General features: G+C 45.0%; 1 protein-coding gene across 4 annotated transcripts; it reads right to left on the bottom strand.

The window, feature by feature from the left end:
- Nucleotides 1–1,629: 1,629 nt before the first annotated feature.
- On the bottom strand, nucleotides 1,630–11,374 carry LOC121308798 (seizure protein 6 homolog). Of its 4 annotated transcripts, XM_041241437.1 has the most exons (9): nucleotides 11,024–11,373; nucleotides 9,500–9,694; nucleotides 7,101–7,292; nucleotides 6,382–6,576; nucleotides 5,778–5,816; nucleotides 5,245–5,359; nucleotides 4,900–4,999; nucleotides 3,326–3,334; nucleotides 1,630–1,795 (listed from the first exon to the last, which is right to left on the bottom strand). In XM_041241437.1, exons 1-9 carry the CDS (start codon nucleotides 11,160–11,162, stop codon nucleotides 1,766–1,768), a joined length of 1,014 nt encoding a protein of 337 aa, XP_041097371.1. In that variant the 5' UTR covers nucleotides 11,163–11,373; the 3' UTR covers nucleotides 1,630–1,765. The 4 variants fall into 4 exon arrangements, with proteins under 4 accessions (XP_041097371.1, XP_041097372.1, XP_041097370.1 ...); XM_041241438.1 differs by lacking the exon at nucleotides 3,326–3,334 and having other exon boundaries at nucleotides 11,024–11,374; XM_041241436.1 differs by lacking the exons at nucleotides 1,630–1,795; nucleotides 3,326–3,334 and having other exon boundaries at nucleotides 3,341–4,999; nucleotides 11,024–11,372.
- Nucleotides 11,375–12,517: the final 1,143 nt, after the last annotated feature.

Here is a 12,517-nt window from a genome sequence, read left to right as displayed (position 1 = left end):
GCACCTGGCAGAGTCCAGCTTTCCAACCTGAGAGGGCTAATCACAGTCTCCTTAACACGGGTCTAATCACCCGCTCCTTAACACGGGTCTAATCACCCGCTCCTTAACACGGGTCTAATCACCCGCTCCTTAGCCCTCGGCTCTTACCGTGTTGCTGTTGCTCATGGGAATATCATCGCAGCTCAATGTGAAATGCTTTCTGGAATGCAGATTTCCTTTCTGCTTTATTTTCATTTGGATGCTTTGCAGGTTCTTGCATTCCTGCTTTTGGGAAAAGTAGTCTTTTTGGTGCGCCGGGATATTTTTCCTGGTGACAATGTCTCAGGCTGTCTCTTTTGTTTCTGATGCAATGATTGGAAACTGTGCTAAGCAGAGCCTAATGCCTAATTAAGACAGGATAGCACGGTGCATTTCAACTTTCCAATCAAACACCAGAGTTTAAGCGTACAATGAATACACAAGTACAATCCCACTGCAGTTGGTATTTGGTTAAGAGGCTAGTGAACACAAGCAGGACCACATAACTTCAGTTCAGCGTGGTGGCATCGTAGAAGTATCTTCTTCTCAAGGTTTCAGCTTTGGAAAGCATATAGAATTTAAAATAACTGGACAGCTGTTCGCCATGCAGGTACCCCTTTGTAAAGAGCTTATCCCAGTGAGCACAACTTTACACTATATAAACGCTGGATAACACAGAGTTACACATTGTACAAATAGTGAGTTATCCATGTGTGGGGTCTGTAGCTGTTTACTCTAAAATACAGACTATTCATTTATTTACAGGGACTGAGAAGTAAGAGTTGGGTAGAAAAGCAAGCTTGGACCTTTCGGCTCTATCTAGCTGGCAGTCGTTCGTTTTTATACGCTTGGGAAATGCTTTCCTGCGCTGTTGGCTCCTAAAGCGAAGGATCCAACAGCCAGTATTGCGAAGCCACTTTTGCTATGAAACCTACGACTCAAAAACCTGTCAATGCTTCAAATCTATCCATGCCCTCAGACACGCAGTTTGTGCATGGATGTAATACATTTTAAAGCAAATACATTTTTGGGTCTTCAATCTGACCCAGAATATATTAACAAAAGCAAGCTGTGTGATGTCATTCCAGATGGGTCTGCTGGCACGCACATGGAACCTGGAATCTGCTGTGGTTTCAGTGTTCAGTGATCCCCATACCTTAATTACACAGGACACTTAAGAAATGACGTGTGTGTGACTAAGATATGAATAGCATTGTCTGACCACAAGGCAGAATGGGATGTGTTCACATTTTGTTTATTTTTTAGCCTTTCATTTGCAAACAGTGGCATCATTTAATTTGTGGGACCATCCCAAGCCCAAACTGGGTAACGTGCTCAGCCAGTTCAATAGTATGCATTCACTTGTGATTTCCTCAAGTTGTTGCATTGGATTGATTATCCCACGCTGCCTTGTGGGGGGTCTATCATTCTTTAATCAGGTAAGAATTGTATTAAGTTGTCATTGTATCACAGGATCTCACTCAAAAGCACACTCAGGATTCTGCGTCTATACACCACCATTGAAACCCACTCTACCAAAGCAGAACATTTCACTGGCACCCTCCTGGAAGTGCTGGTAGAAGTCCCAGTCCGACGCTGAAGAGTCCGGTATTTACAGGAGAGGGGAGGGGCTGTGGGGCAGGAGGAGGGGAGCAGAGGAGTCGGGTCACAGCAGAGCAGTTGAACGGTGCTGAGAAATTTCCACAAGGCAAAAAGGCTTTATTTTCTTCTTTTTTTTTTCTCATCTCTAAATGGAAACTTCGTATTCTCTTGTGTCCTAAAAATAAAATAAAAATGAAACAGCAAACTCATCTGCAAACCTTTGATGATATAAGGGGATAAAGGTATTTTTTTTTGTTTGTCAGTCAGGAGGTTTGTCAGTCACAAGCTTTTTTTTTTTTTTTTTTTACAAATTAAATGTGGTCGTTCATAGGTGACTGTCCATCTGAAGTTTAAAAGAGCAGTCGAAAGCTTCTTATTAACCTGCTGATAAAGGCCACACAAGAACATTCACACAAGCATTTGCATACGATTGGACTGCATGCAATTGATCTGTGGCGGTGTTGTTGCTCTCAGTCTGTGTTCAGTAATTACCATTGCACACAGAGACCTGGCCGTGTGGCAGCCTGGGAGACACAAGCTTGGCATTGAGTAAGCATTTCCATATTCTCCATCCATTATCATTAACCACTTAATCCTTTACAGGGTCGCGGTGAGCCGGAGCCTAACCTGGCAGACACAGGGCGCAAGGTGGGACTACACCCTGGATGGGATGCCAGTCCATCGCAGGACACTGCACACACACACAGACACAGACACAGACACAGACACACACACACACACACACACACAAACATCAAACCCAGGACCCTGGCGCTGTGAGGCGGCAGCAGCGCTAACCACCACGCCACCCATATTCTCAGATGATAACCTGAAATCATCACATCATCAATTAAACCTGATCAGTGCAGGTTTGCATCCTGCTGTACAAAGCGAGTGTCACAATAGTGCAGACATCACAGAGCTTCATCAGCTCAGGTTTCTGTTGTTCATTATAATACAGTTCAAGCTTTAACATCCGAACTGCACTCACTCACCTGTCTTCTACTTGTGGCAAGCTCTAATTCCATTTAAACTGGAACCAGAGAGCTATGTGATCTTGAAAGCCTTTCCATTACAACGAAGCAAAGAGTAACGATGAAGGCGAAATAAAAAGTGAACAAATAATGAGGTACGGAGCAGCGTGTACTAAATGAACACTCTTTAATACAGCCATTGACTTGACAACACACGAGTGTAACAAAACACAAGAGCAAGTTGCACAAATGAAAAATAAACCATGAAGGACTGAATGCAAAGACCCCGACAGTGCAGTGCAGCGTGTCAGCTCCATGAATTAAAGCAGGTGCCTGTGTCGGTTTGGATACTAGTTACAGTTAGCTGTCCATTGACAGACCTGGAATTTCAGGCTGATACAATTAGACTTTTGTACCAGTAAATACCTTGTCTTGCAATTAGATGAAATATATAGCAGCACTCTAGGCATGCCGCTGTCTGTAAAGACTGGTTATCGAAATGATGTGCGACACCAGGCTGTTCCCGTGGCTACAGTGCAGCAGAAGCAGCAGCAGCATCTATTTTATAGCATTCAGTCCTCCGTATAGGAAAGGTTTGCTCAAAGTGAAATGGCTTTCTGTTTGAAAGGAGTGATTATAATTACAAAGTGATAAGTGCTTTGCAGTCAGAGCTGGGTGATCTGGATTCATGACCAGCTCTGTCACTGATTCGCTGCAGCCAGTTATCTCACCTCATTATTCTTCATTCGCCCAGCAGCAAGGTAAATAAACAAGCACGTCAATTAACAAGCGAGTGACAAAATGCTCACTGGAATGAAACGTCTCAGGAGGCGTGCCCCCCAAGGTTATGGGATGCATCAATGCGAACATTATCAGATGAAATGAAACATTTAATATGCTGTTTGTTTTTTGACAAATGTGGCTTCACATTCCCAATAGCTAATGGCTATAGGAATATGACACGTGGTGTCTCTGATTGTTTCATTTTCTTGCAGCTGCAATCCGAGAGTCCCAGACGACTCGACTCATAGCATTGGAAAATGACACCTCCTGCAAAGCAAGGGATTTTACTGGAGTGGAAGCAACCCCAGCACAGAGCCAGTGTGTCTATTGAAAACATGACACCCACACGGAGAGAAAGCTCGACAGGGGTAAGGAGTGCTAGTTATATCCAATGCAGCTGGGCATCAGCTCAACACTGCACAGCCCTCCATGGAAGAAAGGGCTATGAACGGCTCACTACATGGTATTCATTAACAGACACATGCAGCAGGCTGCTGCTTCTATAACAAAACATTCAACATTTCTCTTGGGGTTCGCTGGCAGTACAACTAGAACCCAGCTGACTGTTCAGATTCAATATTTAAATGAATAGCTAGGCTGCAGATCTGACTTTACTTATCTGTAATATTGCACGATCATACAGGGATTATGAAGCCACAGATTGAATATTATTTTGAAAGCTTCAGTACAGTGCATGCATGTCATTTGAACATTGTCAATGTGAAGGTGCTCTTGGTTCAGACTGTCATTTCGTTTGCAGAAATGGCTCCTTTGCTTAAGCCTCAAGCGTTCTGCAACAGTTCGTTTTCAGCATATTGTGCTGCATATTAGATACCGCAGTGAAGAACAGCATCATTATATTGCTTTAATACAAATATTGCAATGAGGGGAATACTGCATTTCATTTAGAATCTCGTAATGAGCAGTACTATGTACAGTATATCTATATCTATATCTATATCTATCTATCTATCTATATATATATATATATATACACACACACAGTACTACAAGCAATGTGTCTCTCTCTGTATAGGCATTTTATACAGAGAGGTATTAGAATGATCTAAACTTGGCGATCTAAATACAGTGGTCCTCTAACTGAATATTAATCCCAATGGATTTGACTGAATACAGTAAAAATAGGTCTTTGGACAGCGTTACTAAGATCTGATCATAAAATAGCCCCCCACTGTATTGCATACCTGTTTATTAGACATCACATTGCAATACTTTTTACATGATCTATATTGTAGGTTTGAAATAAGTACTAGCAGTGGATTGCTGTGTAATTATCCAAAACCGCAGTGGTAGTAGATTACAGCGAGACAGAGTCCCAGGCATTGCCCAGTGAAGCAGACAGCAGGGTGCAGGTGCATATGAAGGACTCGTGTCTTGTTCAACAGATCCCGGTGGATGGTGGAGGGAGGGGGTGGATGATGATGCGGGGAGGGGGCAGTCAGGTGAGCACAATGGTGTTGTGTGATTCCACATCCCTCATCTGGATGGACTGGGTACTCACTCCGGTCTCATAGATGGGATTGTCGAACGCAGACTCCCCTGTGATGTGGTTGTACGGGTGGGAGTTCGGCAGCGGCAGCCGGAGAGATTTCCTTTGCACCCTTTTGGGGGAGGGAGCAAAGACACAAAAATGATTATGTTTCATCACGCTATAATGTATCAGCTTCCACATCTGCATGCATTGCACTGTCCTCCACGATCATGTTATTACACTCACACACACTCTACCACATTCAAACCCCATTCACACAAACCGAAACAAACCACAGTAAGTCACCAGGTGGCAGTAGTGCTAAATGATCCAATATTTTAGTTGTTTAAAGCATTGTGGTAGAGGGGGACTCACTTTGAGAAGTAGAGGTATATTCCCACAATGGCAAAAGCTACGATGATCAGGGGGATGAAGATCGCCATGGCAATACTGGTCCCCTCCACCGGGCTGTCTGAAGACTCCTTGGCAACTGGAGACAATTCCAAATATAAATGCAAATATATATATATATATATATATATATATATATATATATATATATATATATATATATATATATATATATATATATATATATATATATATATATATATATATATATATATATATATACACACACTTTTATAAATGCAAGTATTCACAAAAAAATATATATGTATATAAAAAAAATATATATACACACACACACTTCTATAAATACATGCATACACATACATTGACACATTTATCTTTTTAATAATAATTATAGCAATACACAAGTTTCAGACTAGGCTGAGTTCAATAATTAGTATTCAGGAGGATCTCTTAATTGCTAATTAGGTGTTGAATATTACAAGCAGAAGTGCGTTTCACAACAAGAGGTTTAAATGAAGGTCTCTGCTACTTACCATCTAATCTGCGCTCATTCAAATACTCCAAGCTGGAAGCTAGAAAACAGAGAGCCATTGAGCACACAATCATGATGAAATCGGAAAACGAAACTGTGTTGGAAGACAGCACTCCTAAAGCATTAGCATGCTGCTAAATGCATAGGACTAAAACAGTTCCTTCTCAGCATAATGCTTTCTGCACTCAGCATAGTGTCCAGGGATTAGAATGTTTTAGGCACAAGAAACACCAAAGTGCAGCAGTCTTGTCTAGTGTGACATTCCTTTTCCAAGTGTCTCTGTCACTAACATTGCATTGGGGTAAAGCAATCTGCTGCTGTAGGAGCATGCGATTGCTTAGCTCTGCTTCATTATAAAGAGCCTGTCACTCTGTTGCTCAAATGGTGATTTTCCTTTAGTTTTGCTGGCAGTGCACTAGATGGCGCTGGTACTTTCTAATAAAGCCCGCTGGCTGATCAAGCCTGCGTTACATGTGCCTGTAACTGAAACCAAAGAGCAGCTCCTGATCTCTCTCTCAAAGCGCTCAAATTTCAAACACGGTGCAATAGTAAAGGAACAGTAAAAGAATCCTTTAATGCACAGCTTTGTGTCCTGCTGTACTCACCTTTGCAGGCAGGGGGCGGGCTGCTCCACTGTGACGGGTGTCCAGGGATGCACCTGATGGCGGCCTCCCCGACGAGCTGGTAGCCGTTGTAGCAGGAGAACCTCAGTGTCTCCCCTGCCTGGTAGAAGCGCTTCTCTGCACTCTGGATGCTAAACGAGGGGGCGCCTGGGTTCCGGCAAGGCTCGTATGTCTCAGCTGGAAAAAACAAAACAGCAGAGAAAGCAGGAGTTCAATGAGCAGAAACATTGCAGCATGACAAACACAGTCCTGCATTCAGACCACCTGTGTAGATCTGATACTAATGCAATACAGTTTATTAGCCAAGATTGGGCTTTAAATAGTCCAGCCCTTTAGGAAGTGCTCTACAGCAATGGTGGAAATAAAACTCCTGTTGCATAGCAGCTTCACCCATTCCAGCCCTGCATTGTCAAAACTAGATCAATGCTGAACCATATCGGGCCAGCAGATAGCGCTGTTACTTCAGTAACAGTGCAGGAGGAACATGCACTGCAATGCTAATGCACTAGCCTACAATCTTTCACCTTCCTGGGCACAATCAGCCGAGGCTGCTACGAAAAGGGCCTGGTTGGCAACGGGACAATCAAACTCAAATCAGTAGGCTTATTATGAACGCCCCCTTGTGAGCTCTTGCAGTAGAGCGACACTGCAGTGGCTAGCGCTCTGTGGCTAGCCTGCCCCAGCCGCTCAGTGTTACTCACGCAAGCACTTGGGCAGCCTCTCGCTCCACTTGGGGCCGCTGGAGTCGCGGGGGTAGCAGGTGAGGAGGCTGTTCCCTGACAGCAGATAGCCCTTGTTGCAGATGTACTGCACGGTGGAGCCCACGGTGAACTTGTTCACGGACAGCACTCTTCGGCTGTGTTCCACATCGCCAGGGTCCGAGCAGCTGGTCACTGCACCCACAAACAGGACAAGCACATAAAAACAAACACCTTCTACTAGCTCCCCCCGCCTCTCCCGGCAAACCTGGGTGGGCTTCGGTTTACTGGTATACCCTGGTAAAAGCATAGTGAAGTGTAGCAAAGCACAGGAGAGCAGAGCAGAAACACAGGGATGCACGACCAGGTCAACTATGGTAAAGCACAGAGAATGCATTGCACAGGCACAGCAGAGTGCAAAAACACTGTGCCAGCTTTGCATGGGCTGTCGAGCTGATTTGAAAGGTTTTGTTGTTACCATAGCACTATACGAGCGAAGTGAGCAGAGGGTTAAATACGCGTTCAGGTCATTATATTAAATGCCTCACAAGTTTATCTCCTATAAATGGTCATTTGATTTTATTAGTCATTCTCGCTAGTAGACAGCCTTGCTTGTTTTTATTTATTTATATACCCCTCTTCTGACAGAGCGTGAATCGCATTAAGACATTGCTTTTAAAAGTACAGTAATTAGCCATAACCCAAATGACTAAAGTTTCTTCCATTAAGGTTTTGATTTTTGTAATGGCAATGCCGCCTGACTATTGTTTTGAAATCAATTACTTTGGCCCGGTTATAAAACACATTAGGCTTTAATGAAACAATGAAGACTGCGCTTTGCAGTGGCCTTGTTTAATCCTGTCACTGTAATCTGGGGCGCTGGATCTAATCCAGAGGATTCCAGGGATTAGGGAGAAGAACAACAACAGCGACCTGTCCTGGAGTGGAGCTCACCTGGCTAGAGAGTCAGGAAAGGCCAGGGTCAATACCCAGCAAAGGGCTGGAAAGGACTGGAGTGCAATAGAGTAGAGGGTGTATTCCCTTTATCCTCTTGCAACTCTAGGTACGTGATTATAGAATGGATTTCGCAGTCCAGTATACATTTGTAGCTGTGCAGGGCATCTCCAACTGTCGCATTGGCAAGAAGACCGCAATCGAGTGCTGTGTTGTTACAGGAGACACCCTGTGTTCAATGCATTAACTTATTATAATGCAAGACGCTGAAACAGACTTCTGGTTGCAATGCTTGTCATTGAATGCATTACGTGTCTTTTAGTATTTCTGAAACAAATCTATGTTGCTGACTGGTGTTTGAGAAGCTGTGCTCAGTCAGGTACACCCACCAGAGGCAGTCTTCCGGGATGGACAGGCTTTGAAACAAAGAAACGGGGAGCCCCACTGGCTCAGAGACAGCCCTTCTGAGACGGCTCTGAAGAACACCCTACAGAGCTGTGTTTTACCTTCAGTTCTGAAGCAGCAGGACTCCTGTTCCTCTGCACAATGGGGCTCTTGTGACCTGCGTGAGGCAGGATGCTCCAGAGCTAGCGGGCACAGCGCTGAATAATAAACAGATTAGAGCAGCAATGAGGCTACTCCTCAGCGCGCACAGCTGCAATCCAAACCCATTTCCTACACCGCTGGATATGCCCAGCACATTAACAATGTTGATGTAAGAAATGCTAACATTGTGCGCGAGTCGCTGGGCAGCCGAGGCGAGAGCTACGCTTTGCCTTTGTGCGCCCGTGACTGCGGGCCGTAATGAACAGAATGAGCCGGCGCGCCACAGTCCTGTGATTACATCACAGCGGGAGGAACTAATGGGAAATGTAAAGGTACGAAGAACAGCAGAGATTTCTAATTACCAGGGTACCACTTTAAAACAACGGACAGTATTGCACAGGATTTCACAGAATAACAAGATCATTCGATCTGAATAGATTATACACTCTGTGTGATATTTGTAGGCACTAATTCAAAAGGAATTACAACAGCACTATAATTGGAATACAAGCTATTAGCCATCGCTGGCAAGTTTTATATTGGACTTATTTAGATAACACACGATGCAGACAAGTAGCAGGACTGCTAAATAAAATGAGACTACCTTAGCAGGGGCTTAACAGTGTGCTAAGAAGGGGCTAAACCACCTAATTTCTTATGTACATACTGTAATATGCCATGAATAGTAAAATAGTAAAATATGCCATGAATAGTAAAAAAATAAAACTTTGTCTATAGGGCAGTAAACCAAATCACAGACAAATTGCCGCCTCTATAGTAAATGCAACTTGCCCATGAAAATGCTGTGCCTGTATATTGTTTCAGCTGTTATTTTGTGTTTTTTGAAAGCTAGACTAAGCCTTGCTCCTCTGCATCCCCGGGGAGCAAGGTGCCCCACTCACCCTTCTCACAGCTGGGCAGATCCCCGCTCCAGGTCAGGTCCCACTGGCACATGAGGATCTCGGTGCCCACCACGTCGAAGCCTGGGTAGCACTGGTAGGTCACCACGGTGCCGTGGATGAGCTCCGGGTGCGACGTGGTCTTCCAGCCGTTGGCGATCTCGGGGAGCTCCGGACACGTGTCGTTCCGCGGGACCTCTGCAGAGAGAGAGAGAGAGAGAGAGAGAGAGAGAGAGAAAGAGAGCTGGGGTGAGAGCACTGGGCAGGGGGCAGGATCTTCCCCTTCATCAATCATGCTGTAACCCCCCTTCCTTTAGGTTAAACATGGCAATGTAAGAGGTTTGCACGGTTCAAGGACAGGCGCCTTACCGTTCAACTGAAGACCAAGCTCTGCAGTCGAGAGATAAGTACATGTCTTATGCTGATGTCAGTATTTTGAACTCATCAGCTGCTAGGAGGAGACCTAGAACCCCAGTATAATAAGGCAGGTGCAACATAAACATCAAGCTAATCGAAGCAAAAGAATAACAGGAAAGTGGTGCAGTTGGAGAAAGGTTGATCTCAGTCAGCAGCATCTTTTTACTTTAGATAAATAAACCAATCGTGCCTGATCAGTACAGTGGAGACAGGGCCTGCTGTCTGCTGCAGGGCTGGCTGGGGCCAGGGGGCAGAGAGGAGGTTTAATTGTTACAGTTCAAGATTCTAAACGTAAAGAGTTTCTTCTTGCGTGATGATGGCTGCTGGGCTCTTACGTAACAAAGGTGTTAGCGCATGCAGTCAAAATCTGTACCCCTCTTCAGTTCTATTCACTGACTGTGTTGTTTGTGGAAGAAGACGCAGCATCTTCAGCCCTAATGAAGTTTGCATTACGAAATGCAGTCTCTTTCACAGTGTGCTGAATTCCCAGCTGTATTAATAATGGGCTCTCAGCTTTCTTTCACTGTTTTCTTCATAAACGACCCCCTCGTAACAGAAGGATGTATCTGGTTTGTTGCAACTGTCCGGTTTGCCGGAGTGCTGCTGGAGTGATCCCTGATGTGCTTGGCAGCGTGGAGCCTCTCTTTGCTGCACACGTGTGGAGACGGCTCACAGTGCTGAGCAAACACACAGAGTAATTGTGTTTGCAGACTTTATCTGCATAATCCCCGGCACCTGCATCAACGAGTCTCCCTTCCTGCTCTGTGGAGCAGCTGCTCCTCCTGCAAGCCCAGCGTCTTGCTGTACTGCAAATACCGTGCAGCTCGGAAACACTGTTCTGTGATTCAGCACCACAGCGCTAGCAGATTGGAACATTCCACCTGCAAATTGCACTCAATTAGCAAACTGTACCTGCCTTATTAGAATAGTTTCAGTTCTGTGCACTTCACTGCAATACAGCTGATATCTAACGCATGTGCAAAAGACACGCTTTATTGTTGCTGGTTATAATTCCAGCTTGCCCTATATACTAAACATGTGCAGACAGTTCAAACAGGGTGTCCTTGTAATAGAGAGGCTAGTGCGCAGACGGGGGAGGAGAGCGCTTACCAAAGAAGTGGATGACGAACCCATTCTGGAAGCCGAACACGTTGCTGGCCGGGTCGGACTGGAACTGAATGGTGACGTCTGCCATGGAGGTGTAGAGCTTGAAGTGGCCACGGTGGCCTGAGTACTGGCCCAGGATCATCGCTGTGAGGTCATCGCCATCGTAGAATGTCAGCACGTCATTCTTGCCAACATGCAATCTGGGGAGGGGGGTGTTGTATTAGTCTTCCGTTTCTTTCTTTTTGGCACCATGGAGACTGAGAATGGTCCTGCCTAAAGCACAAGTGGTGACAATGTATGCCTTGATCATGTCCATTTCTCTCTCCTTCCTTCTATCTCTCTATATCCCTCCCTCTCTCTCCATCTCTCTATCCCTCTCTCTGTCCCTCAATCTCTCCTTCCCTCCCTCGGTGAGCGTAGCTGTCTCTGACCCTTTTTTTCCAGTGCAAGAGAGGCTGGGGAATATGAATTACCCTGACAGCATGTCATAACACCGCCACTCTGTAATCAAAGTAGCTTGTGATTTCCTCTCCGGAAAATAGCAAACGCAAGACACAGAAACCACTGACATCCGAGCCTGGCAGACAGCCGTCGCTGCTGACACAATTCATTCGAGTCAGAGCCTGGAGCAGCTGCAGTAGCATGAGGGTGAAGTGTTTGATATAAGGAGGGCTTGTCTTCTGTGAGACCAAAACAATGCTTTCTCAATACAAAACCCCAACGCACACTTAATCCTAGGAGCTTTCTTGAGAAACACTAGCAGAAGTTCTCTGTTTATTTTGTTTAGTGGAACAATGCTAATAGTGCAATACTGTGAGTGGCAGACCTGTAAAATGGCTGCAGTCCATTGATGCTGCATTACAGTACATGCGCACCGGCCCAAACTAAAACTGAACTGACATTCCCTTTTGAAATATTAAAACACGAGATGAACTCTAACTAGACAGTAATTCGCTGTAGCGCAAACATTTACCTTTCTCACTCAGTGTGTATGTGTGAGGGGCAGGGGTTGGGGTAGCACACTACAAGAGAGCAGACTGTGTGGACACAACAGCTCTCCAGCTCCAAGGGTTATTGAACCTGGGATCCACAGAGTAGAGGATGGGAGGGCCGGCACCCCAATATTGTGCACTAAAGCTTCTCTCCGTGTGTAAGTGAAAACGAAAGGGCCTTCATGGGATGAGAGAGAAAGAAAGGAGGCCCACACAGCCAGGCATTGGTATTCCGTGTTCACGACTGCGTGCAGAACTTTAAATGTATCTGGTATCTATTCAGACAGGTCTTTGTAACCTCAGATTTTTTTTTCCCTAACAATGCTTTTCTTTAGGTTTTCAGAGTTCACAGACATCATATTACATGCAGCTCTGTTCCAGTAACCAGATTACCAGCCTTTACAGAGCAGTGTGAAGAATGCCACAGGGATAGCATGCTAATGCAGTCTTCTCTCACAATACCCCCCCCCCCCCCTTTATAATACCACCAGGAAAATATATTCCT

Source organism: Polyodon spathula, unplaced genomic scaffold (assembly GCF_017654505.1).
Source record: "Polyodon spathula isolate WHYD16114869_AA unplaced genomic scaffold, ASM1765450v1 scaffolds_776, whole genome shotgun sequence".
In the NCBI taxonomy this organism is placed as follows: Eukaryota; Metazoa; Chordata; class Actinopteri; order Acipenseriformes; family Polyodontidae; genus Polyodon; species Polyodon spathula.
The sequence above is the reverse complement of the archived record's forward strand: the minus strand, read 5'-3'. Positions and strand labels throughout refer to the sequence as shown.

Bases quoted from the DNA above. Each gene is read 5' to 3' on its own strand.
- LOC121308798 (XM_041241436.1), bottom strand. From the start codon at position 11,162: ATGATCCTGGGCCAGTACTCAGGCCACCGTGGCCACTTCAAGCTCTAC. The intron at 7,293-9,499 runs GTGAGTGGGGCA...TTGTGGGTGCAG, and splicing joins TCTGCCCAGCTGTGAGAAGG to TGACCAGCTGCTCGGACCCT. The intron at 5,360-5,777 runs GTAAGTAGCAGA...AATTGTCTCCAG, and splicing joins GAATGAGCGCAGATTAGATG to TTGCCAAGGAGTCTTCAGAC.